This window comes from Lactuca virosa, chromosome 1, assembly GCF_052849685.1.
Source record: "Lactuca virosa cultivar CGN04683 chromosome 1, Lactuca_virosa_CGN04683_v6, whole genome shotgun sequence".
Lineage (NCBI taxonomy): Eukaryota > Viridiplantae > Streptophyta > Magnoliopsida > Asterales > Asteraceae > Lactuca > Lactuca virosa.
In genome coordinates this window covers 330089333-330116033 of record NC_136426.1, presented here as the reverse complement: position 1 = coordinate 330116033, position 26701 = coordinate 330089333, and the positions used below count along the sequence as shown (strand labels likewise).

The 26701-nt window shown below is 34.9% G+C and overlaps 3 protein-coding genes and 2 pseudogenes across 4 annotated transcripts; 2 read left to right on the top strand and 3 right to left on the bottom strand.

Annotated features, from left to right (window-relative positions):
* The first annotated feature begins 4271 nt into the window (after positions 1-4271).
* Positions 4272-5235, top strand: LOC145131368 (ATP-dependent 6-phosphofructokinase 2 pseudogene; annotated as a pseudogene).
* Positions 5236-6717: 1482 nt separating this feature from the next.
* LOC145131364 (DNA-directed RNA polymerases IV and V subunit 4-like) lies at positions 6718-8294 on the bottom strand (annotated as a pseudogene). The gene is made up of 7 exons (XR_013717782.1): positions 8279-8294; positions 8105-8179; positions 7941-8015; positions 7664-7853; positions 7412-7440; positions 7275-7308; positions 6718-6843 (listed from the first exon to the last, which is right to left on the bottom strand). The product of XR_013717782.1 is annotated as a DNA-directed RNA polymerases IV and V subunit 4-like (transcript).
* Positions 8295-10177: 1883 nt separating this feature from the next.
* On the top strand, positions 10178-16087 carry LOC145169017 (ATP-dependent 6-phosphofructokinase 2-like). The gene is made up of 2 exons (XM_079087620.1): positions 10178-10792; positions 15064-16087. Exons 1-2 carry the CDS (start codon positions 10208-10210, stop codon positions 15886-15888), a joined length of 1410 nt encoding a protein of 469 aa, XP_078943746.1. The 5' UTR covers positions 10178-10207; the 3' UTR covers positions 15889-16087.
* A 477-nt stretch (positions 16088-16564) lies between these two features.
* Positions 16565-18857, bottom strand: LOC145169007 (DNA-directed RNA polymerases IV and V subunit 4-like). The gene is made up of 9 exons (XM_079087617.1): positions 18724-18857; positions 18498-18551; positions 18134-18181; positions 17956-18030; positions 17785-17859; positions 17501-17690; positions 17138-17171; positions 16993-17061; positions 16565-16802 (listed from the first exon to the last, which is right to left on the bottom strand). The coding sequence occupies exons 2-9, from the start codon at positions 18544-18546 to the stop codon at positions 16698-16700; spliced, it is 645 nt and encodes a 214-aa protein (XP_078943743.1). The 5' UTR covers positions 18547-18551; positions 18724-18857; the 3' UTR covers positions 16565-16697.
* A 1516-nt stretch (positions 18858-20373) lies between these two features.
* LOC145168993 (C2 calcium/lipid-binding and GRAM domain containing protein) lies at positions 20374-26175 on the bottom strand. Its single transcript, XM_079087614.1, has 9 exons — positions 25325-26175; positions 23999-25216; positions 23546-23728; positions 23179-23462; positions 22985-23101; positions 22624-22886; positions 22303-22528; positions 21958-22224; positions 20374-20857 (listed from the first exon to the last, which is right to left on the bottom strand). Exons 1-9 carry the CDS (start codon positions 25668-25670, stop codon positions 20642-20644), a joined length of 3120 nt encoding a protein of 1039 aa, XP_078943740.1. The 5' UTR covers positions 25671-26175; the 3' UTR covers positions 20374-20641.
* Between the last annotated feature and the right edge of the window lie 526 nt (positions 26176-26701).

The window sequence follows — 26701 nt, the reverse complement described above, 5'->3', positions numbered from 1 at the left end:
AAGACGACAATGCCACAAGCATGCCTTGTCTACACTATTAGACAAGTCAATATTAAGCACACTATTTCCTAGGCTATCAACACAAGTCACTGTTTCATACACACCATTACAAGGCAAAGCTTCAAACATAAAAACACCATTCTTATAAACAGAAATTGAACCATTCAAATCATTAAAAGAATATGTAAAACCTTGTCTGAACAATGCATGAAATGAAATAATGTTTCTCGTCATCTCAGACGAATAGCAACAATTTATTAAATCTAATCTAACATCATTACTAAGCAGAAGCTGATAAACTCCGATCTTGGTTACTGGTGAAGACTTTCTGTTTCCCATGATCAGGTTTATCCTTCCTCGCTCTATCTCCTCACTTTCCTTTAGACCCTGCAAATCAGAACAGATATGAAAACCACATCCTGTATCAAGGACCCATGAACGAGAAGATAATGAGTTATTAGCAGAAATAGTGTAAATACCTGCCGAAGATGGCTTCACTTTGCCATCCTTGATATCTTGCAGATATTGTGGGCAAGATCTCTTCCAATGCCCCTTTTGGTTGCAGTAAAAGCAAACTGCCTCTTTTGGATCAGAAACATGGGGAGTGGAACCATTGGGCTTAGCCTTTGGGCCATTACTAGATGACCCAGCTTGAGCCTTGCTCTTCCAGTTTTGTTTGGGAGGACCTTTCCTCTTTTTCCCCTTTCCCTGTCCAATAGCCAAAACAGGGGCACTCGCAGGTGTGGAGGGTATACTTTTACCCTTCATCCCTGCCTCAGCTGTCTGCAACAAGTTGTGCAATTGGGCCAAGGTCTGCTCAGTATTGTTCAAATGGTAAGTTAGAATAAACTGACCATAACATTTAGGAAGTGAGTTCAAGACCATGTCAATGGCCAATTCCTCATCAAAGTGAATATTGAGCTTGACCAAACGCTCTATGTAGCGTTGCATTCTTTGCACATGTGACACTACCGACTCCCCATCTTTCATCTTGTAAGCCATGAGTGACTTGACTACTTCGAACTTTTCTTGACGAGCTCGCTTATGGTACTTTTCCATAAGGTCCTTGTTCATCTCGAAAGGCCAGTAGTCCTCATAGTACCTCTGCAGTTCTGGGGACATAGTTGCCACCATGATGCATGCCACTTTGGTAGCATCATCGTAATGTTTCTTGTAGGCAGCAAGATCTTCAGGAGTAGCTTCATTCTCATCAAGCTCTTTGAGCTCCTTTTCAAGAACATATTCTTTGTTCTCGAAACGAAGAGCCATCTTGATGTTGCGCATCCAATCGTTATAGTTTGAGCCATCCATAACGACTTTGGAGCATATATTGAGCAAAGAGAAGTTTTGGTTGGAGGAGGACGAAGCAGAGGTGTTTCCAGGAGCAGACATCTGAAAAGAAAGAAAGTTTTAGTTAGATTTCAAGATACCTGAATATAATAACCCAAAGATAAAATATCAAGGTTAGGATCCAACTATGAAGATTCACAACTTAGAAATGGGATGCCGAGATCCAAGTGCAAATTTCATAAAGGTAGGTGAATGACGATTCACCAATTCCACCATTAGACGAAACAAACGAAGTGAAATTCCTAATTCTTTTGAGATACATTGAAACTATTCAATGGCATGTTTTGATCTCAGATTATGCTCTTCTATTTGTGACTGGGATGCCGAGGATCACAAACAAGATGTGAATAACCATGCAAATGTGCTTGGTAACCTCATTGTCTTTATCATTAACTATTGATGTGCTGGTAAACCACACACGCTCCATCAAAATGACAATTATGAGATACCCATTACTACTCTTTATTGGTGCCTTTTAGTGTGCTGGTTAACCACACACGCTCCACTAACGACCAATAAAGCATAATGTGCAGTTTCATGGATTAGCATACTTTTCACATTTTTCCTAAAGTAACTAGAGTTGGGATTTTGAAAATAATGTTCTAGTACTTTCTTTAATATCATTATACTTTTAATGAGAAGTAGTTGTCCTATCAAATCCGTTCTGCTAACGACCCTCCACTAATCAAGGAAGCGGTGGGTGAGAGTGGACACCCATTCAACTACCATTTTATAGGCAGTTTCCTTATACCCCCCTTATAGATTAGCTTCGTGAATGAGGCATACTAGCGATTTGACTGACCATATTCTTATACATATATAATATTAAACTTTTAATTATAATATATATATATATATAAGGTGTGTTTTAAAACATTTTAAAACTTCAAGGGTTTATAAATTTCGAAATTTAAGCTATTAAATTTAAATTTAAATAAACCAATTAACTAGATTTAATATTTATCTTTTAATTAACTATTAATCAAATTATTAAATCTTGTAAGGATTATCTAATTAAATTAATCCTAATCCTTATCCCTCTAAATTTCGAAAAATAGGGTAAGGATAATTATCCAATTAATCTAATTAAGTAACAATTATCCAAAACAAGAAACCCTAAAACTTCTAAGCAAATTTCGAAATTTACAAGGGAGGAGGCTAGGGTTTTCAAAACCCTAACCCTAATTTCGATTAGGGTTCTTTGGAGGCTAGGGTTTTCGAAAAAACCCTTTGATCCAAAACCCTAGAAATCGAAAATTTGGCCTTTAGGGTTTAATAGCTATAAACCCTAATTTGCAATTCAACAATTGTAGCAATTCAATTTAAAACAACAATGGCTCTGATACCACTGATGGGTTTTAGGTAAAACAAATAAACTAGAAAACAATTCCTAAGTTCACATGCAACCTACTTTGGATCTATGTTTTAACTATTGAACATACAACTTTGAATTGCAAAACAAGAACCTTAGAGGAGAGGGGCTATTTTCGAAAATAGTAAACTAGGGTTTAGGATTTACATACCTTTCAATTGTTATAGCAAACAATTGATATTCCCTTGATCTTGATCTTGATCTTCTTGAAAGCTTTAGCACCACAAGTGTAATGCCTCTAATGGAGTCACACCCAAGAACTAGCAAGAAGGAAAGTAGAAGAAGAGAGAGGGGAGGGAGTATGCAATTTCGACCACTAGGGTTTCTTCCAAAGAATTCAGTACCCAAAATGTGAGCCAGGAGGCTCCTTAAATAGTTGAGGGAACTAGGGTTTAGGGAAAACCCTAGTTATCCTTTGCTTAAGGCCTAAGCAAGACCCAAGGCCTTATCTTGGAGCCCTTGGACGAATTCTCTAGGGTTTCCCCTAGGGTTTTCGTCCACCCCCTTCCAAGGGGGTTCTGGAACCTTCCACTCAACTATTAGTTAATTGCAAACTAGTCCCTGCACTTTATAATTAATTCTTTTTAACCCCAAAATTAATTCTGATTAATTTCTGGCTAACAATTAATTAAACATAATGATTTCTAATTAATATATTAATTCATTAACATATTAATAAATCATTTATATTAATTTATTAATCTTATAAATTAATATCTCTCCTTTCATAATTTCCTTGTCCAGTTGCTAGGTTGAGGGCAACCCAAAAGGACTGTGCTGCTATCAATTCAAGTACATACCAATTATAGTTATGGGCTTAGACACCTAATCCAACACTTGACCCGACCCGGCATGGTCCATTTGGGTTGCATGGCACCATGCAATTGGATAAACTAAAATGAGAGAAATAACACTTATGGTTTATTAATATATTATAAGTTCTAATATATTAATAATATTATTTAATTAGTTTGATCAAGAATTAATTTAGAATTAATTAAGTGATCAAAAGATAACTAATTAAATATATGGGTAGATTATGTAAATCATCCATAACTTGTATAGTGGGCTAAAAGGCTCCATGGATAATCAAGTTGGGTTAAACCCATTGAATGCTCCATGGAGGCTCCATGGGAGTTACAAACCCATGGGTCATGGAAATGAAGAGTCATGCCACATTAGGGTTTACATGGTGTAACCCTAGATGTGACACACTATATAAGCAACATATTCTCCACCAAAATCAGGACAACTAAGAAACAAGAGGGTTAGAGCCGATTTTGCAAGTGTAATATTCTCTCAAAGTTTACTCCTTTGCATTTGGTGTTGTGTGAAGCATTTGAGGCATCACACTTGGGGTGCTAGGCTCACAAGGTTTCAAGGATCATAATCAACAACAAGGTAAGTTATTCTATCTTTCATTCAACTTAAAAATGTTCCCCATGTATGCTAGATAGGAATATAACCTTGGAATTCAACTTTGCATGATTATTAGACAAACATAGATCCAAGGTTATTAGGGTTGCATGTACACTTAAGAAGTGTTAGAATGCTCAAAACCCATCACTTCCTACCCTCGTCCTGATCTTGCTTCTACTCGTCGAGTCACCCCCCTTGGACTCGGAGAGTAGACCTTCTTTACTTGGGGTTTTCTTCCTGTATTTAGCCTTTTGGATATTGGGTGTTACATATACATAATTGGAGGAGACGGAACTCTACGAGGGGAGGTGAAGATATTCAACGAAATACAATGGCGGAAACTAAAAGTAGCAGTCATCGAAATCCCGAAAACAGTAGACAATGACGTTGGAATCATTGATAGGTCATTCGGATTCCAAACCGCTGTAAAAATGTCCCAATAATCCATAAGTGTGTCCAATGTGGAGACGGAGAGTGCACCGAATAGGATCGGGCTAGTGAAACTGATGGGGCGTCACTCCGGGCACATTGTCATGGATGCAACCCTAAGAAGTTGTGATGTTGATTGTTATTTGATCCTCAAAAACAAGCTTTATCTAGAAGGGAAAGGGGGTTTGTTTGAGTTTCTTGTTATTCGTTTGAAAGAACATGGACATGTAGTGGTGGTGCTGGCGGAAGGGGCGAGGTAGGATATTATTCTGAGGAGTGATTCGGAGAAGCAAAAGACGGATGAATCGGGGAATCTTGTGTTCTTAGATGTTGGGGTGTGGTTGAATTCGGAATTGAAGAGATGGTGGGAGAGAGATCATAAAGGGGAGTTGTTTACAGTGAAGTACATAGATCCGACTTATATGATACGAGCTCTTACTGTGAATGCAACTGATAACTTGCATTGTACGCTTTTGGCACATTCCACCATTAATGGGATTATGGTCGGGTATACGGGATTTGTCATCGGGCCTATCAATGGTAACTACGCTTATATTCCGATGGAGGATGTCGCTCAGGCCAAGAGTCCGGTTGGGACCAAAGACCATAAATGGGCTTGTGTTCGATCCATCACAGCTCATCCTAATTTTCAGTTCACTACGTAGACTCACTTCAATTGGAATAGAATTGGAAATGGAACTCAAAGATGGAATTGCAGAATTATAACCTTGTCTATTACTTGTTGGTATGAAATGGATGGAATTCAATGCTTAAAACTAAATGATTTTTAAACTTTTATTCGTATTTAAATAGTTTTTCGTTTTCATAAAACGTATATAATATACTTTTTTATTATTTATTTCAATATATAAATGTAAATTACCAATAAATAGCAACATAATTTTACTTCTTTGTGTTATAACATGTCATGGTATTGTATTTTGAAAAACATATCCAATGCCATCTAAATGCAAAGCATGGATGGATTTTCTGAAGTATAATGTCCTAATTATAGAGAAATAAAAACGAAAGCATAATGCTATAATTTAACAAATTTAGTTCATAAAAGGGTTATAAGGATGAGAATTTGGCCTGGAAACCCGAACCGAACCGAAACCCGAACTGAATTAGGATCGAATAAGCAATTCGATTCGGATTTCGGGTATCTATATTATGCTTATTCCGTTCTCTGGTTATTCGGTTTGGGTTACCCAAATAAGAGCTTATTCGGTTCTAAATACCCGACCCGAATAAGAATTCCTCGTCCCCTTTCTCTTATCGACAGAAATCCAAATCACGATTCACACTTATGTCCTCGTCGTTCATAACAGCAAAAAAAACCCTACGCTCGTTCTCCTCGTTTCAAAATTAACCAGTCTTCTCAACTATTTCCAAACTTGAAATCACTTCTGTCGATCCTTCCTCTTGTTTCAGAATTTCAAAAATCGACGATTCCTATTGTCTCTAAGGATTCACAAATTCTTACTTTGTCTAGTCATGGAAAACTAGGCTCCAACTCAAAAAACTCAAGTAATAAATTAATTATCTTTATGTTAAACTACTATGTAGATGTTATTCTTTCAATGTGTTATTGTGTTATGTTAGTCTTTGAATGTTTTACGTTGATGTATAAAAATACTTTTTTATTCTATTATATAGGTTATTCGGGTTATAGAATCCTAATACGATTTATTCGGTTTTTTCGGTTATATCAGATCCTTAATCATCTTGTACATGTTATTCGAGTTATCGGGTAATAACTGAACCAAACTGATTAATACCCGAACCGAACCCATATTGGTTAATCGGTTCGATTTTCGGTTCATGCAATTACCCTTATTCGGTTCTCGGGTTATTCGGGTTCGGGTCGGTTCAGTCTGTTTCTGACCCGAATAACATCCCTAAAGGATTCCAATGAAATTGAGTTCCTCCCGATTGTAAACCAAACACACCACGCAATGGAATCTCATTTTCCAATTTGCGTCTAATCGCCAGCAAACCAAACATGTTTGTAAAGCAATAGAAAAGAAATGGAAACAATGCTTAGCATAGATAGATTAGAATGTTAGAATTTAGATGGGTGTGAATTAGCAACAAAAGTACTGAAATCTATATGATAAAACTAGAAATGAAAAACAAGCATCGGTTTTTTATCCCATGGATTCCTTCAATCAAGGACTATAGCCTTTTTGGTGCTTTCCATCACAATGTTGAGCTTTTCCAGCTCAGTCAACGCACTTCTCAACGGTTCCTTCACTTTGCTTTTTTTTCGCCTGAAAAACAACACAAGTTTTAAATTATTGTGGCATCCTACTTACATTTCTGTCTATTATCTCTTTCTTAATAAGACATTGTACTTTGAAAAATCTACCCATTTATAGACTTGAAAATTGTTTTTCTATTTGGATGGCATGGCTATATTTGGATAGATTTTTCAAAGTATGATGTTGTATTAGTATCATAAAATAAAAGTAGGATTAGGATGCACCATAATAAACAAATCAATGAAAGTATGTTGCTATTTATAGCATTAAACTGTAAAAAAATATTATCATATACCTTTAATGATGGCATGAGACCAAAAGCTTCACTGACAGATTCAATTGCAATATTTGCAATGACACAAATTTGGGAATAATATAAAAATTTTCATAAGAAAAGAAACTTATAAAACAAAACATGTTTGTGAGGTTTAGATTTGTACCTCGACATCAGAAACACCTTGGTTCTTGAGAGGTCTAGATTTCAGTTAAAGGATCAATACAAATAACAAGCAACGATTTATATACACAAAAGATTCATGGCATCGCATGCATGAAAAATGGGATGAGAAAAACCAACAAGCCAAAAAGAAGCTTGAATGAAAAGAGCTAAATGCAAGAAATAACAATGTTCTTCCACTTATTTGTTTATTGTAGCATCATAGTCTCATTTCTTTCTATTAGAGTGTTGTCTTTTCAATTTTTTCTTATTAAGACATTGTACTTTAGAAAAGGAACCTAGTTATAGCGTTGCATTTTCAGTTACTGTCTTATTAGGACACTTGTACTTGGAAAAACAAATAAAGGGAATTAATAAAAATGTAAAGGATACTCCAATAGTTTTCTAACAGAATGAGGATCAGTGTAATGATTGCCTCTGGATTCATACTGCAGTGTCTTATTAAATGAAATTGGGATTTTAATTGATGGGTCCTTTGACAGTAACACCATGTGTTCTTGGATTACTTGCAAGAATTGTACATGTTCACAATCCATCAAACATGTCACATTCTCAGGAATCCCTGCAATATACAAATACAAATCATTCAAGTTTCAAATTAGATAAATAAATTTATTGTATTTCAGATAAAGTGAAAAAGAATACTAACCCTCTTCAACCTTGAGCAAAAGTTTAGGAGGTTCTTTTTTTTAGAGCCTCCCTTTATCTCCATTTTCCCCTTTGCCTTGAGAATAATAGGTAGTACTTATTAGACTAGCAATCCACTTTTATTGAAAATTTTGAAGGAAAAGAAAAGCAGTAAAACAATCATACCTTTACTAGAATAGCCATCAACATTCCCATTAGACTTGCCACTTCCATTTGTCTCAAACCTTTCGTCAAACATATCTATGAAATTACACGAGTTAATGTGACATGATTCAAGTCAACACCACGTTTGATTAAATTCTCATGGAAAACACTAGTAATATGAAATGGGGTTAAAACCTTCTGGTGACCCCATTCGGCTTGACCCAAAATTGGTTCATAACTGGCACAAGAGAGGAGGTATCGTACTCGAGACCTCTGGAGGTGGTTTTGATCTTCAAAAGATCGTTGATGTCATTCAAAAATCGTCGCTTTAATCATGTCTTTTTTTTCTTAAACCAAAATCATCTCTCTCTTTGTGGCTATTTGTTAACTAGTATTATTCATATTTAGCGTGGGCTTGAATCCAATATCGATTATGAGTTAGATAGTGACAACCCAAATTAATGCTAAAATAATGAATCTGTTGCTAAATGTCTATTTTAATAGTATAAGTTATATATTAGGGCCGAAACTATTTTTTATGCGGAGGTTATATAAGCATTAATATTAGTATAGACAATATAAGGATACAAAAACCACGTACGTGTAAAAGAGAACCTCTTCTTCCGGCAACAAACCAAATTTTGCTATGAGCTGAGGAAAGAGAACTTAGACTTGTGCTTGGGGAAATTTTCTTGTTGCATGGCTCAAGGAGGGCTTGCAGTATGCGTTCCTTTCACTCAAATGAGTCCAAAAATCATCCCAACACAAGTTTTAATCATAGAGTCTTCCAAGCTCCAAGAAACCTTGTGTATTAGCTACGAGGTATTTGAGGAGACTCAATTGGGACGACATGTCTGATGGGTTTTAGGTAAAACAAATAAACTAGAAAAACAATTCCTAAGTTCACATGCAACCTACTTTGGATCTATGTTTTAACTATTGAACATACAACTTTGAATTGCAAACAAGAACCCTAGATGAGAGAGGCTAATTTCGAAATTAAGAAACTAGGGTTTAAATGTTACATACCTTTCAATTGTTATAGCAAACAATTGACAATCCTCTTGATCTTGATCTTGATCTTCTTGGAAGCTTAGCACCACAAATGTAATGCCTCTAATGGAATCACACCCAAGAACTAGCAAGAAGGAAACTTGAAGGAGAGAGAGAGGGAAGGCATGCAATTTTCGGCCTAGGGTTTCTTCCAAGGTAGGAGTGGCCGAAATTGTGAGCTGGGAGGCTCCTTATATAGCTGAGGGATCTAGGGTTTAGGGAAAACCCTAATGCTCCTTTGCTTAGGGCCTAAGCTAACCCAAAGGACTTATCCAAAGCCCCCTGGACGAAATCCCCAAGGTTTCCCCTATAGATTTCGTCCACCTCCTTCCAAGGAGGTTCTGGATCCTTCCACTCAACTATTAGATAATTACAAACTAGTCCCTGCACTTTATAATTAATATTTTTAACCCCAAAATTAATTCTGATTAATTTCTGGCTAACTATTAATTAAACATAATGATTTCTAATTAATATATTAATCTTTTAACATATTAATAAATCATTTATATTAATTTATTGATCTTATAAATTAATATCTCTCCTTTCATAATTTCCTTGTCCAGTTGCTAGGTTGAGGGCAACCCAAAAGGACTGTGTTGCTATCAATTCAAGTACATACCAATTATAGTTATGGGCTTAGACACCTAATCCAACAATGTCGTCCCTAAAGGTTGTAGGGACGAAATTTTTTAGTATTTGCGACGCTTTTTGTCGTCCTAATTGGTGCCGATTTTTGTTGTGCTTAGGAGTCAGGAAGGAGGACGAAGAAGAAAAAAAGGGTTTAAGTTCTTTCCAGTTATCGGCCTTTTCTGGTTATCGAAGCATTTGACCCTCACTGTTTGGTTCAAGCACATTAAACGTTCACCAAACCTTTTTTTATAGAATTTTTCTCTGATGGTCCCCGTAAATTTCAATAATTTCATAAGCATGTCTATTAAAGTGGAGAAATTTTTGGTCGATGTACATGCAAAAACTAAAAACAACGTACCACGTGTTGGATGATCTTATAAGGCTAATTGCACACATCTTCCTTCCCTCCGTCGTCCTCAGTCGGTGTCTCTCCTGACCATGTCGTCCTCCGCCATGAACCCTCCGATCCAAGATCAGCTTCAAACCCTCACAATTTCTCCCCTAACTGTCACCCTGAAACGCCTCCCCCACATCACCGACGACCTCCCGAACCTCCAGACTCAGACCAACCCTTTACAAAACAACAGCTTCTACCACCCCTGCGACGACGGATTTTACATCTCCCATTCCGACGTCATCCTTCGTCAAATCGTGTTTGACTTTTCCGGTAACTTCCCTTCCTCTTCCCCTCACTTGGCCTACCACCGTGCTGGTCCCCGAAAAGAGATATTCTTCGATCCCAAACAAGTGTGTGCTGCTATCGTGACATGTGGCGGCCTTTGTCCTGGGCTTAACACCGTGATTCGTGAGCTTGTGGTGGGTTTGTGGGAGCTTTATGGTGTCCGGGATATTTTTGGGATCAAAGCCGGCTATCGTGGGTTTTATTCCGGTGACCCCATTCGGCTTGACCCAAAACTGGTTCATAACTGGCACAAGAGAGGAGGTACCGTACTCGAGACGTCTAGAGGTGGTTTTGATCTTCAAAAGATCGTTGATGCCATTCAAAATCGTCGCTTTAATCAGGTCTTTTTTTTTCTTAAACCAAAATCATCTCTCTCTGTGGCTATTTGTTAACTAGTATTATTCATATTTAGCGTGGGCTTGAATCCAATATTAATTTTTGGTTAGATAGTGACAAGCCAAATTAGTGCTAAAATAATGAATTCGTTGCTAAATGTCTATTTTAATAGTATATGTTATATATTAGGGTCGAAAGTAAGTTTTATGCAGAGTTATATAAGCATTAATATTAGTACAGACAATAGAAGGATACAAAAAACCATGTGCGTGTAAGAGAGAATATCTTCTTCCGGCAACAAACCAAAGTTTGCTATGAGCTGAGGAGAGAGAACTTAGACTTGTGCATGGGGTAATTTTCTTGTTGCATGGCTCGAGGGCTTACAACATGCATTCCTTTCACTCAAATGAGTCCAAAAATCATCCCAAAACAATTTTTAATCCTAGAGTCTTCCAAGCTCCAATAAACCTTGTGTATTATCTACGAGGTATTTGCGGCGACTCAATTGGGACGACATGTCATCCCTAAAGGCTTTACGGGACGACATTTTTGAGTATTTGCGACGCTTTTTGCCGTCCCAATTGGTGCCGATTTTTGTTGTGCTTAGGAGTCAGGAAGGAGGACGAAGAAGAAAAAATAGTTTAAGTTCTTTCCGGTTATCGAAGCGCTCGATTCTCACTGTCTGGTTCAAGCACTTTAAATGTTCACAAAACCTTTTTTTATAGAATTTTTCTCTTATGTTCCCCGTAAACTTCAATAACTTCATAAGCATGTCTATTAAAGTGGAGAAATTTTTGGTCGATGTACATGCAAAAACTAACAACGTACCACATGTTGGATGATCTTATAACGTGAATTGCACACATCTTCCTTCCCTCCGTCGTCCTCAGTCGGTGTCTCAACCTGACCATGTCGTCCTCCGCCATGAACCCTCCGGTCCAAGATCAACTTCAAACCGTCATAATTTCTCCTCTAACTGTCACCCTAAAACGCCTCCCCCACCTCACCGATGACCTCCCGAACCTCCTGACTAAGACCAACCCTTTACAAAACAACAACTTCTACCACCCCTGCGACGACAGATTCTACATCTCCCATTTCGGCGCCATCCTTCGTCAAATCGTGTTTGACTTTTCTGGTAACTTCCCTTCCTCTTCCCCTCACTTGGCCTACCACCGTGCTGGTCCCCGGAAAAAGATCTTCTTCGATCCCAAACAAGTGTTTGTTGCCATCGTGACATGTGGCGGTCTTTGTCCTGGGCTTAACATCGTGATTCGTGAGCTTGTTATGAGTTGAGGAAAGAGAACTTAAACTTGTTATTGGGGCAATTTTCTTGTTGCATGGCTTAAGGAGGGCCTGCAGCATGCATTCCTTTCACTCAAATGAATCCAAATATCATCCCCGAACAACTTTTAATCCTAGAGTCTTCCAAGCTCCAAGAAACCTTAGAAAAAGAGACCAAACAATGCATAAAACTCATAAATCTAGATGCTAAATTCATAAAGGTCGGAACTTTATATCTTATAGAGTTTAATGACCTGTCTAGAAGGCTGAAACTTCACTGGATCTAGCTTCTCTTGGCACCAAATGACTAGTTTCTTCTTCAAGTTATACCATATGCACCAAATCTTCAAGATCTCACAGGAGGCTAGTGTTTTCTTGCTTAGGGTTTCTGGAGGTTGGAGGTTGGCGATGAAAGCAAACCCTCGAAGTTAGTGCCTTTAAATATGGCTTAAAGCTCAACATTTCTTAAGATTTCAAAGAAAGAGGCTAGGGTTTCCTTGCTCATCCTTGTTTAGCTCTAACTTAGGTTCCACCGAGTATTTAAATGAATTTCACTCATCCATACCTTCCTTCTCAAGTATGTATTTATCATAGGTTGTTTGCTTCAACTGATTTCGCCTTCACATTAACCCACATATATAGTATGACGGTGACCCAAGGTCACTCATCTCAAGTTCATTGTTTATTTGTTGCTTTAAAAACTTCATTTCAACACTACAAATTCCTATTACAAAAAGATCATCATCAACGTATACCCTATCGATTATGAGTTTTCGATCTTTATTTCTTATGTAAACTTCATACTCGTGTGGGTATCTCCAAAACTCCAGGATTTTTATACATTTATCTAAACATGAAATCCAATCTCTATGACTTTGACGGATCCCGAAAAGTTCTTTTGGCAAATTGCATACTTTTCTTAGTTGGTCAATCTTCACAAAACCCTCCAACTGAGTTGCGTATACATTTTCTTCCAACTTTCCATTTAGACCATATTTATTAGTCTCATAATCGCAATTGCTTGTTACATACTTATCCTAGGAGGTAAAAAAACAAATAAGAAACATTTGCATTTAAGCATTTGGTTGCAACCTTTAGGCATCCACAGTGCATTGAACTTTATAGAGTCCATTGGATTGTCACATCATCATTCTACATTCTATATAATTTTATCATTTTTTTCCTGCAATGCATTGAACTCTACAAAGTTCAATAGAACATTACAATAACTAATTTATAATATTTATTTTAGAATTAGAAAACCTTACTTTTTCTCACTGAAGAATTCAATGGTCATTAAACTTCAAATTTATTGAATGTGTCATCTCACAATAGTAGAGTTTCATTCATTTAATAACAACCAAACTTGCTAACCCATTCAACTCTCCATTGTGTATGCTCTTAGATGCTCCTACAATCTTGTGAATGCTCGGTTTCCAAGTTTAGGTATAATTTAGAATTAGATATTTTTATTTTTATTTTTTTTTACTTTTTTTTAATATATATTTATTGAATAATATATTTATTGAAAGTTTACAAAAAAATCTATCAAAAATCATGATTTTAAGTCTCTATAAATGAAGTATCTTATTAGTATATGTTTTGTACATATTTTAAGGTCTTAATAAAATGTGTTGTTGATTGTTTTAAGGTGTTGATAATTGAGAAAAAAAATGGTTATAGTATATATGGATGTGAGAGAACATATTTAAATGAAATAATAGGTTGTGACCTGTTGTTGATATACATACTCTTAGAAACATTGATTTTACATCAAGATTATGTACTATCCGTCAATTCTTGGACTGATGAAGCAAGTCAGACGTATACTAATAAACATAGTCGTAGAAACATTGATTTTCTTACTTATAAAATCAGTACATACATTGTTTAATAAGAACATGATTATGATTTATTACACATGATAACAACATACTAACATTTTTTTTTACCGATGATGCAACAAATAAAGTGTATAGCGCACATTGTTAGGGAAATGTTAGTATGATACCATCATGGGCAATAATTAGAGTATATTGTTATTATCGTCAAAACACATAAATAAATTATAAATTTGTAATGGTAGGAAAAAAGATATAATGCTAAATCGGGTAGCAAAATTGAATTACATTGTTATTCCTTTCCATTTTCCTTGAAATTAATGGGGGCTAACGGAAGAAAAAAAAATACCAATGTACTTCCCCAAGTTTTTATTTTATCGAATGTAATATTGTGTTTCATTACAATTTATCATTGTATTATAAGATTTTATCTATTATATCATTATACTTTAAAAAAAATTATTATAGTATTATATTTTTGAAATTCCATTGAATTTATTATGATTGAAAAATAATTTGTATGAAAAGTCCTATTATTTTTTACTACATATTAGTTTATGGAAAAGTCTTTAACTTTTTACTTTTTCAACATAATTTTATTTGATAATTTGTCATTTTCTGTATAAAAAACAACTTTTCCGTTAATTTAGGGATATTTTTGTTTAAAAAATAAAATTAAAACATTTTTCATAAACTATAATAAAATAATAAGATTTTTTTAATAATAATCTATAATTTTTTTCATAAAAAATGAAAATGTTAGAATCTACTCTAATAAATGAAAATCCATTTTGCCACATGTCAAATTTTTATAAGTTTTGACACTTGTCATTTTGTGGTATTTTTGAAATAAATAATATCCACATGTCAATTTCTAAGTTTTTTTAATTTTTAAAATAAAAAAACCACATAATAAATAAGATATATAAATAAGTATTAAATGTAATAAATTTGATCTTAAATTGCAATAAATATGTTTTTTCTTTCTTTATTTTAAAATTTAATTTTATAAAATACTTAATATTTATATTTCTATATTTAATTTTTTTTAATTAAGACATGTAATAGATGGGTCTCACACCTATTAAACAAATAAATAAAAATAAATTATTAACCTCATGTAGTAGAATTGATTGTATTTGTAATTGTAGGTATACATAACTGGAGGAGACGGAACTCTACGAGGGGCGGTGAAGATATTCAACGAAATCCAACGGCGGAAACTAAACGTAGCAGTCGTCGGAATCCCAAAAACAGTAGACAACGACGTCGGAATCATTGACAGGTCATTCGGGTTCCAAACCGCCGTGGAGATGGCCCAAGAAGCCATAAGCGCGGCCCACGTGGAGGCGGAGAGTGCACCGAATGGGATCGGGCTAGTGAAACTGATGGGGCGTCACTCCGGGCACATCGCCCTTGATGCAACCCTAAGCAGTTGCGATGTTGATTGTTGTTTGATCCCCGAAAACAAGTTTTATCTGGAAGGGAAAGGGGGTTTATTTGAGTTTCTTGGTATTCGCTTGAAAGAACACGGACATGCAGTGGTGGTGGTGGCGGAAGGGGCGGGGCAGGATATTATTCCGAGGAGTGATTCAGAGAAGCAAAAGACGGATGAATCGGGGAATCCGGTGTTCTTAGATGTTGGAGTGTGGTTGAATTCGGAATTGAAGAGATGGTGGGAAAGAGATCATAAAGGGGAGTTGTTTACAGTGAAGTACATAGATCCGACTTATATGATACGAGCTGTTACTGCGAATGCAACTGATAACTTGTATTGTACGCTTTTGGCACATTCCGCCATTCATGGGATTATGGCCGGATATACGGGATTTGTCACCGGTCCGATCAACGGGAACTACGCTTATATTCCGATGGAGGACGTGGCTCAGGCCAAGAGTCCGGTTGGGACCAAAGACCATAAATGGGCTTGGGTTCGATCCATCACAGCTCAGCCTGATTTTCAGTTCACTACATAGACTCACTTTTCTTCACAAGATTTTCGAATCAATGGAATTCAAAGATGGAATCACTGAATTATTATCTTTTCTGTCCCTATCACTGGTTGTTTGGTTAGAAATGGATGGAATTCAATGCTCAAATCTAAATAATTTTATACTTTTATTTGTATTTAAATAGTTTTTCTTTATTGTAATCGTATATAATTGAATTTTTTTATTTATTTCAATATATAAAGTTAAATACAAAAAAAGTAGGTACTTTTACTTCTTTGTGTTATAGCATTCATGGTATGGTATTTTGAAAAACATATCCAATGATAGCGATGTAATGCAAATACAAAACACAGATGATTTTTCTGAAGTAGTATGATGTCCTAATTATGGAAGAATAATACTATAACTGGACAGATTTTATAAAGTACGATGTTTTGATAAAAAAAATATAAATACAATGTTGTGATACAAAGAAATGCTACAATAAGCATATAAATGGACGTATGTTTGCTATTTCTTGCATTTAGACCTATCAGCGTAAGTAGGTATTATTTTGGTGTTTTAACAAAAAAAGAATAGTGGACTTGAATTCCTTCCATTAAACATTTTTTTTAGTTAATAAAAGGATTCCAACGGAATTGAATGGAATCTCATTTTCCGATTCCGTCTAATTCGCCAGCAAACCAAAAGCAATAGGAAAGAAATGGAAACGAGAGATAGATTAAAATGTTAGAATTTAGATAGATGTTGATTAGCAACAGAAGCATTGAAATCTATACACTAAAAAACAGAACAGAAAAACAAGCATCGGTTTTTTTTTCCCATGGATTCCTTCAATCAAGGACTATAGCCTTTTTGGTGCTTTCCATCACAATTTTGAGCTTTTCCAGCTCAGTCAACGCACTTTTCAATGGCTCCTTGACTTTGCTTTTTTTCGCCTGAAAAACAACACAAGTTTTAAATTATTGTAGCATCCTACTTACATTTATGTCTATTATTGTTTTTCTATTTGGATGACATGGCGGCTATATTTGAATAGATTTTTCAAAGTATGATGTTGTAATTGTATTAGTATTAGAAAATAATAAACAAATCAATGAAAGCATGTTGCTATTTATAGCATTATACCTTTAATGATGGCATGAGACCAAAAGCTTCGCCAACAGATTCAACTGCAGTATTTGCAATGAGACACATCTGGGAATAATATAAAATTTTCATAAGAAAAATACAACTATATCAAAAAACAAGTTTTTGAGGTTTAGATTTGTACCTCGGCATCAGAAACACCTTGGTTCTTGAGAGGTCTAGATTTATTTGAGTTAAAGGATCAAAACAAATAACAAGCAACGATTTATATACACAAAAGATTCATGGCACATGCATGAAAAATGGCAAGCCAAAAAGAAGCTTGAATGAAAAGTGCTAAATGCACGAAGTAACACTTATTTGTTTATTGTAGCATCATACTCTCATATCTTTCTATTAGTTTGTTGACTTTTCAATTTTTTTTGTTATTAAGGCATTGTAATTTAAAAAATGTACCTAGTTATAGCATTGCACTTTCAATTATTTGCTTATTAGGATGCTGTAATAAAAAAAAAAAAAAAACAAATAAAGGAAATGTAAAGGATACTCCAATACTTTTCTAACAGAGTGAGGATCAGTGTAATGATTGCCTCTGGATGCATACTGCAATGCCCTATCAAATGAAATTGGGATTTTAATTGATGGATCCTTTGACAGTAACACCATGTGTTCTTGGATTCCTTGCAAGATTTGTGCAGCTTCACAATCCATCAAACATGTCACATTCTCAGGAATCTCTGCACAATACAAATAGAAATCATTCCAGTTTCAAACTAGATAAATAAATGTATTGTTATTTTTATTTCAGATAAAGTGAAAAAGAATACTAACCCTGTTCAACATTGAGCAAAAGTGCACGAGGTTCTTTTTTTCCAGAGCCTCCCTTATCTCCCTTTCCCCCTTTGCCTAGAGAATAAGTAGTACTTACTATATTAGCAATGTCTACTTTTTTATTGAAAGATTTGAAGGAAAAGAAAAGCAGGTGAGAACAATCGTATATACCTTTACCAGAATAGCCATCAGCCTTCCCATTAGACTTGCCATTTCCATTTGTCTCAAATTTTTCATCGAACATGTCTATGAAATGAAATATTATAAGTTAATGTTTCATGATTCAAGTCAACACCATCTTGATTAGATTATTGTAGAAAATACTAGTAGTATGAAATGGGGTTAAAACCTTCGGAATCAAACTGAACTTTTCTTCCCTTGTCCTTTCCTTTAGAAGCTATACACAAAAGAATTTAAAAACACAGAAACAAGTGATAAGTAATTCAACCCCAAATAAATACCTACCTTCATAAGAGGCAAGAAATTCATTCAACAAAAAGGACTAAAAAAAGGCAGATTCCAAAGTGAAGAGCATCCAACTATGTTGTGTACAAGAACAATACAAGGGTTGTTTTCTCGTCATCCCAATGTAAGAATTCAAACCCATAAAAAGAGATATGATATGAAAGAAAAAACCCAAATTGAAGCAGAAAATGGAGAGAATATGGCGTCGGAAAAGTTTCGCATTGCATTAGGGTTTTTTTTTCTTTTACCTGGAGATTTTAAAGCAGATTTCCCTCCCTTTTCTCCTTTCTCAGACATTTTAGCTACAAAAACATATACGCAGTCAGAGAAACCAAGATTTTAGACATCGCTGTTAACCAAATTTTTCTTCACCAAGACTAAAATAAAAGATTTTTTTTTTTTTTTTTTCATCATGTACGATATGAAAGATGCATTAAAGAAATGAAGATCGAAGTTGAAAAGAAATGATTTTACCTTGGGAGTCAGGAAGACGAAGAAAAAAATGTTTAAGCTGACAGCAGTGCCGTCGAGCTCCCCCTTTCCGGATATCGGCCTTTGCCTAGAGAGAAGCGTTGCACTCTCAGTCTGGTACAACACTTTAAACGTTCACAAAACCTTTTTTTTTTTTTTTTTGTGAGAATTTCTTTTAATATTTTTCTAAACTGGTAATTATGTTTATATTTTATAAAACTTCAACTTACGTTCATAATTTAATAATTATATTTATATTTTTATAAAGCTTTAATATTTTTATAAAATATATAAACTTATATATATACAAAAATATTTAAGTTAATCATAACTAATCTATTTTAAAATTAAAAATATTATCTTTAAATTAATTTTTAATTATCAAAAAACTAATTAAATTATCACCTTATAATATTATCTTTCTCCCAAATCGATAGAAATATAAATGTATCTGATCGATAAGTTAGGGTCAATATATCATTCATGAACTCGCCTAATAATATTCAGAGACCAAATAGAGTTTGGATCTTCTATTCAAAATCTGACATAAAATTGCCATCAACCAAAATCTGATGTCTACATTGATAGCTACTTTTAAGATGTTGATTGATAACAAACTAAGGATCAGTAGAATTCATATGTTTGGAGCTATTGATATGTCATAAATTATGCATATTTTAAGGGATATATTATTTACGTTTCTACACACTTTTATATATATTTGATATTGAAATGTTATAAAATCTCAAGGATCATCTAAGATTCAAAATTCCTCAAAATGACTTATGGTGGTAGTATTGCCAACCATTAGGACCATTTATGTAATTTTGTCTTTTTTAAATGATAAACATATTCATAATAAACCCTCACAAAGTTATATCAGTTTTAATCTTTATATCAATTTAGAATCTGATGAAATATGCTAATTTCATATTCATCTGGAAGTTGAGAAATAAGGAGCATGTGAATGACTTGCCCAAAGTCACCTTTAAGATGTATATATAAAGTTAGCAAACAAGTTTGTTTGTTTCATAAGTCCAAAAAATGTAACTTAAAAAAAAAAAAAAAAAAGTTTAGTAACATCTTCAAATAGATCTATCTGGACCATCTTCTATTCAAAATTTCAAAGTCTACAAAGTTTTTGTTTTTAACACAAAAAGTGATTCTTGGAACAAATAATGCATTACCAACAAATGTGTAAGATTGTTTCCATTTATACAAACCCTTGTGATAAACATGATATAAGTCGCTCTTTCCGGCATTTCACGCACCTCTATCAAGTGGGATTGTTGAGAAGAAACAAAGAATTTTACAAGAACCTATTTTTGTGACATGCTCGGTGGACAAGCATTCCTAAAATGTTCTGGTGTGGTGATATTATAATGGCCATATTATGCATCTTCAAGAAAACCCCTTATGAGCTTGATGATTCTAATCTCTTAATGGTTCAAAAAAACTAAGATTCTTTAACCGTTCAAAGGCTTTTTACGTTCACGTTCACGTTCAGATTCATATTCAAGGTGACCTATGAATGATTTTATTCAGAGTTTATCCTTGATCGATCATCTTACTACTAGAATAAGCATACACGGACAACAAATGACAATAAAGGAGCTTTAAAAGGAGATGATAGCATGTGTAGTAGTATTAGTATACTATAAAAGTCTTAATATTTAAATCCGTGGTAGTAAGTAATAGAGTGTATAAACCTTGAGAAATGTGTGTATAAACCTTGAGTCTAGGCTACTTTCCTACACTTGTACACAACAACTACATTGGCTTTCCAAAATTGATTCCAAATGAAATGGGGGGTTATTACAATTGACAACTATACAAAATACAAAGCGCTATCTATGATACGCTAGAAATTTGGCTTACAAAATGTCTGTCTATTTAGTATATTGAATGATTTGATTTGAGTCTAAGTTGAGCCCTGCATCTGTTGTTTTCCTGCTACAAACTCCTTCTCAATTGTACTAAACATGATCATCATACGATCTTGGAGATTGGCGTGTATGTTTTTTGTGATCTTTTTCTTATGTTTTGTGCTTTTTAACCATGCAATCCCAAAATACACCACCACTTTACATCCAATGGATCTTGAAGCTTGATCCTCTATTTGGTACTTGGTATGAAGCTGTCAAAATAATTACTTCCAAAACACGTTAGGGCCACTTTCATATAATTCTCTATAATGGCATCCTGCTTACCTTTATTTTTATTACAGTATTCTACTTTGAAAAAATTATCAAATTATAACACTATACTTCCAATTTTTTTTTCTTATCATAGCAGTGAAAGTTACATTGTATTGGGAGCATATTTCTACAATCGGGTAGATTTTTAAGTATAATGTTGTAATAAGATAAAATGGAAGTAGATGTTATATATAGTAAACAAATCAATGAAAGCAGACTGCTATTTCTTTCATTTTAACCCAACACATTAATATATTAAGAAATAGCAATGTACTTTCATAAAATTGTGTATTATTGCATCCTTCTTTCATTTTCTTTTTCTTATTAAAACATTGTACTTTGAAAATTCCACCCGATTATAGCATTGTACTTCAAAATAAAAATAATGAAAATATATCTTATTATACCAATGGAAATTACTTTGTAATTGAATTCATATCACTATTATTAGGTTGATGTTTTGAGTACAATGTTGTAATAAGAAGATATAAGCCTAGGATGGTATAATAAGCAAATCAATGAAACTACATCGATATTTCTTGCATTTACCCCAACATGTTATTTTATTAAGAAAGAGCAAAGTACTTTCATATATTTGTGTACTATAGCATCCTACTTTCATTTCTCTCTTACATCATTTTATCAAGGCACTGTGCTTTGAAAAATCAACCCAATAATAAGCAGTATACTTCAAATATTATAAATCAATTTGTATGTGGATATCATTGCTACAAATATAATTGGGTAGATTTTTTTCGTTACAAAGTTGTAATAAGAAGAAATGAAAGTATGATGCTATAAAACGAAAGCGCATTGCTATATTAAGAAATGTCAATGTAGTTTGATTGATTTGTGTATCATACTTTGATTTGTTTCTATTACGGTACCGCATTGAGCTCTGAAAAATCTACCCAATTATCGGATTGTACTTACGCTGTAACCGGATAGATGGGTGTGTATTTTTTTTTTTTTTTATAAATAATAATAATAATAATGTAATTAATAAGAGGAAGAGGAAGAGGAAGGAAATGGTATTTACGGTGAAATAGTCGCCAAGTGGGACCCCATGGAGAGTGGTGACCTCTTCGACAAGCCAACCGTTTCGGTCTCTGGATTTTTGCTGAGTGGTGGTGACTTCTCCTCCATAACGAGAGACGCTGATGTCAAATTTGTAATAAGTCTGTCTCTGATAAACATCCGGCTTTTCAAACTCCCATGGGCTCGTTGAATAATTCACACAGTGCGCCCTGTCCATTGCTCTCCGCTCCAACTCACTCCCACTAAACAGCTCCATGACAAAATTCGACTGTGACACAATTGGAAATCAATCACAAATGTTTTCCTAAAATAAAATATGCATCCAACTCCAAGTATAAGGACTCACAGGGACCGAAAGAACAGAGGAGTAGACAACAGACAGGCTGACATCTTGAATGCCTAAAAAGGATCCGCTCTCTTCACTCTGAAGGGTTTTGTTATCAGAGTCATCATCACTTCTAATGGATGATGTCGATTCCTCTTCAACCATCTTATCATCAGATTCCTCTTCAGCAATTAGTGCCTTCTGCTCAGGACTCAACGCTCTCGCCCTCCACAAAGCCATTATCGTCCTATCACCCAAAATCACAACAATCCATACTCTTTCTTAAATACCAATCAATCTACTTTCATTTCTTTTTAAAGAAAAAAAAAAAAAAATACCTACCTGTGTGCAACATTGAAAGACACAAAAGACTGGAAATGAAATTTGAGCCTGCCTTGTGGATCTTGTGTCTTTGCACCATGCTTTGCATCCAAGCCTTTGCCTGGAAGTAATGTTATGACCACAATCGGACTACCCATTGATGACAAAGTAGGTGGGACCACTTGAATATCTTCTATGTCTTCCCATAGAAAATAAAAGTTTGTCTTGTGTCCAAATATGTCCCCATGGAACCCTATTATTCTTGCTGACAAAAACAAACGACCCTGCACCAAAAAACAATAAATGTAAAATCACATAAAAGGGCATTAGCAGGAAAATGACCATATAAGGGTATATTTGGAAACCTTGTGTCAAAACGTACCTGGAGGGGCATTTTACGCTTCAAATGACATGTAAAATCATTTATCAAAAACTCCTCTGGTGGAAGCTTAAAGAGCTTCTGAAATGCCGAGTTTGTTTGAGGAGAACGCAATTTTATCTGGATAATTTTTTTAAAAAAGAAAAGTTAAATCACAGAAAGTGAGCGAATCAAACAAGAAAAAGAAAAGAAATTACCTTCTTTCCAACCTCTTTTTCCATCTTGGTCAAATATTCTTTGATAATATTGCTACCTCTTGTATTATTCAAAAAAATCCTCAAATGCAATTTAGATTGACAGGCCTGTGCTAACTTCCCTTGAAGAGGAATCCACACATCACCCAAATCAGAAATATTTGTTTTTACAAAATTTATTTGAGTACGCCCCAAAGACACAGCTTCATCAAAAGGTCCATCAAAATCATAAACCTCAACATCCAAAGTAGATGGAGGGTCATCCATTGCATCAAATTCAAATATTTCTGCATCCAAAAAAAAAAAAATTGCATTTCAAATGAGGATGACGAGGGCGTTTCTGTCTTTTTCAAAAATCACACTGACTCACCATTCCAGCGAGGATCGGATTTTTGGAATTTTATTGAGCTGGTTCTTGTTTTCCCATTGCATGTGAAGACAACGTATGGATCAGATAAGCAACTTGAATCAACAGCTGCTAAATTGCTTCCTTCAACCAATGCCACAGTCAGCAACCATCCATCCCCTTGTGCTTTTATTCCATGATCACCACCTGCAAATTACAATTTACAATTTTCAAAAAGGGTATTATTAAAATTACCATTTTACCCTTACATACTAAATACTAACAAATTTCACAATATTCGTCAATTTTAGCATGAGAGGAGTTGGAAGGAAAAAGAGAAAGACAAAATGACAAATAAGGTAAAGGGTTCGTGTCTTAATACAAAAAAAACTCCAAATTGAGTGAAAAAGAAAGCAACATGTATATCTGCCCAGATTAAGTGGTTAAGTGAAAAAGAAGCAATAAAAATAATTATACCTTTTTGCACTCTAGCTTGCATAAAGCGTGATATGAGATACATAACTCTTTCACCTTGAAGAACCAAAACTCCACAGACAACAACTTCACCAATTGAATCTGGTAAATCCAAGCCACCAAATTCAAGGCCTTGAATGGTACTAGGCATGGCTAAAAAGAGATGCACAAGCACATACAATCCCATGAAAAAAGTCGAAATGACAGTGAAATTAGCAAAATATTGAACAGCAAGCTTCCAATCTGACTGTGGTTCCACCTGTAAAGATGCCAAAGCTTGTTCTTTTTCTGATCCAAAATCTTTCAAATCAACCACCTTCAGCTTTTCACCCAACAAACCCCCAACCTGCTCAAAACTATCCTTCACACCTTGGCGGGCCCCACCTTCTATCATACCCTTCATCATTGTGTTATGCAAGAAATTCATCCGCCATGAAACCACCAAATGAGAACACTCTTCCCCTGATGGAAGCTCGGGTCCTGGAGAAATGGAGGTCATAACCTCAACCCTGTAATTGCTTGCATATGGAGCTTCTGGAGTGTTCACACTTGCTAAAACTGCAAAACATTTACCATCTGCTTTCAAATATGTTTGATCTTCGATTGCTTTTATTGCTTTTATTAACCTAGATGCTGCTTTCACGTATGTAACCACTCTTTTTAGACTACTGCTTTCTGTGTCGAATTTCCATGGTCCCACTTGAAGATCTGTACTTCCTTGAATCTCTGCTAATTGTTTCAGATAGTTTGATTCGGATGAGAAGATGAAAGAATTCAATTCAGATGGTGAAATCGCATACATCTGATCCAACATTACACCTCCAGGTAAATTAGCAGGCATCTCCCTGCCTTCATCTTTCTCTTCCATGTTTTTCATTAGTTCTCCAAAGTTTGCAGATGAGATTTGTTCTTCAGTTTTGTCCTCGGATACCTCTGAGTCGTCGGTTTCGGGCACCTCGGGTAGCTCGGTCAGTTTAGTAGTCACGGATTGTAGGATTGGTTCGTTGTTTCTGTTGAAAATCTGAGAAAGCAGACTTGAAATCTTCTCTTTGTTTGTTTTTTCCTCTTTCATGGGTGCAGCAGCTTCTTCTGACCTCATTGGAGATGACATTCTTGAACTAGTGGAAGACCTTGCAGGCGACAATGCTCCATTCTCAGCTTGTGCTTGCAAGTCCGATTGAGGGTTATTTTGGGAAAAACATACCGTCAGAAGAATTTCGCCTGGTAAAACCATTCAATTCATACATTTCAAAACAAGATCTGTATGTATCACATACATAAAATAACAGAGAGTAAGTAAGTAAGTAAGTAAGTAAGTAAGAAGATTACCGCATTCTTTGAACTTGGATTTCTTCTTGGGCTGCAAACGATACCATATAGTACCAAGGGATTTGTCAACAGTATCGAAAACCTGAGAAATGGGGATTTTAATACTGCCAACAAAATCATCATTGAAGTACTTATCTTCATTCAACACAGTAACAACAAGCTGCTCCTTCAAATCCTCCACCTTGAAGCTAAACTCATCGCACCAAGAAGGGTTCAAGCACTTTTTCACCACTTTAGTCTTGAACCTCTGGCTCCCTAGTTTTAATTTCACATATGGATCAATGGAACCATTTGGATCTATTGCAGGTAGATTCTTGGCTTCAATCACACGAACTAACAGCTTCATATCCAATCAGCAGAATACAAACTTCGGAGTAATGTTAATGTGAAGTAAATTGCAATCGGTAGAGATCACGGAAGTGGATTGACGTTTGCCGAAAAGGGGCACATTGTAGTAGAGATCAATGAACTCGGTGAATTCAGCATAGGGGGGAAGGTCAACCAAAAACCCAGAAAATTGATAAAATGATTTATAAAGCGGAATATTACGAAACTGGAAAAGGGTCTTGGAGATTCTTCAAGTCTGAAAAGGGGCAATGGAATAAACAAACCAAAAACCCAGAAAATCGATGAAATGATCGAGGGGATCAATCAAGAAATTGGGACAAACGAAGTGGATGAATTTGGAGAAAACAGCAGAAAAGAAATGACAAGAAAAACGTATAGTTGGTTGATACACCCGTGACGATTTGAAGAGCAAGGAAAAGATTGATTGATCGAGGAAGAAGAAGAAGAAGAAGAAGGAGATTGTTGAATTCAATTCAATTTTTGTAGCAGACGACGGGAAGAGACTTTGATCTATTTTTATTTTTCCTGAGAATAAAAATATAAAATAATAATAACATTAATAACTACCATGTGGCAATTGGCATGTAGTTCATACTTCATTTCTTTTGTTTATTACCAATTAGGCAATTATCTTTTTTTTTTTTCATTTCCTTTTTCAATCTATGTTATTCAAATACGGATTGCGCGTCTCTCTTTGGAACCATTTGACTTATTGGAAACTTTCTCCCATCTTTTAGTTTTGTTCATTATTAGTTCACCAGATTAGGTATTTTTCCTTTATTTATATATTTTTTAATAAATACATTTGCCCTTAAACGAAAATCTAATTGGTTATGACGTGCAAATTAAAATATACTTCCTTATGTATTCAGCAACTTTGTTCGATCCTATCTTAATTACACAAAAATTAAATTAAATAAACAAATAAACTCATGGCACTGTGCTATGCATGTCTGTAACTCTAAAAGTAGTTTAACAATGTGTTAAGTATTTTTTTAAAACGGTCGATCATTTTTTTAGTTGACCAAG

Coding starts and splice junctions, on each gene's coding strand:
- LOC145169017 (XM_079087620.1), top strand. CDS start 10,208: ATGTCGTCCTCCGCCATGAACCCTCCGATCCAAGATCAGCTTCAAACC. Junction 10,793..15,063: donor AAAATCGTCGCTTTAATCAG/GTCTTTTTTTTT, acceptor TTGTAATTGTAG/GTATACATAACTGGAGGAGA.
- LOC145169007 (XM_079087617.1), bottom strand. CDS start 18,546: ATGTCTGAGAAAGGAGAAAAGGGAGGGAAATCTGCTTTAAAATCTCCA. Junction 18,182..18,497: donor ATCTGCTTTAAAATCTCCAG/GTAAAAGAAAAA, acceptor TTTTGTGTATAG/CTTCTAAAGGAAAGGACAAG. Junction 17,172..17,500: donor TCTGTTAGAAAAGTATTGGA/GTATCCTTTACA, acceptor AAATAAATCTAG/ACCTCTCAAGAACCAAGGTG.
- LOC145168993 (XM_079087614.1), bottom strand. CDS start 25,670: ATGAAGCTGTTAGTTCGTGTGATTGAAGCCAAGAATCTACCTGCAATA. Junction 22,887..22,984: donor AGCGTAAAATGCCCCTCCAG/GTACGTTTTGAC, acceptor TTTTTGGTGCAG/GGTCGTTTGTTTTTGTCAGC. Junction 22,225..22,302: donor CCTCTGTTCTTTCGGTCCCT/GTGAGTCCTTAT, acceptor ATTGTGTCACAG/TCGAATTTTGTCATGGAGCT.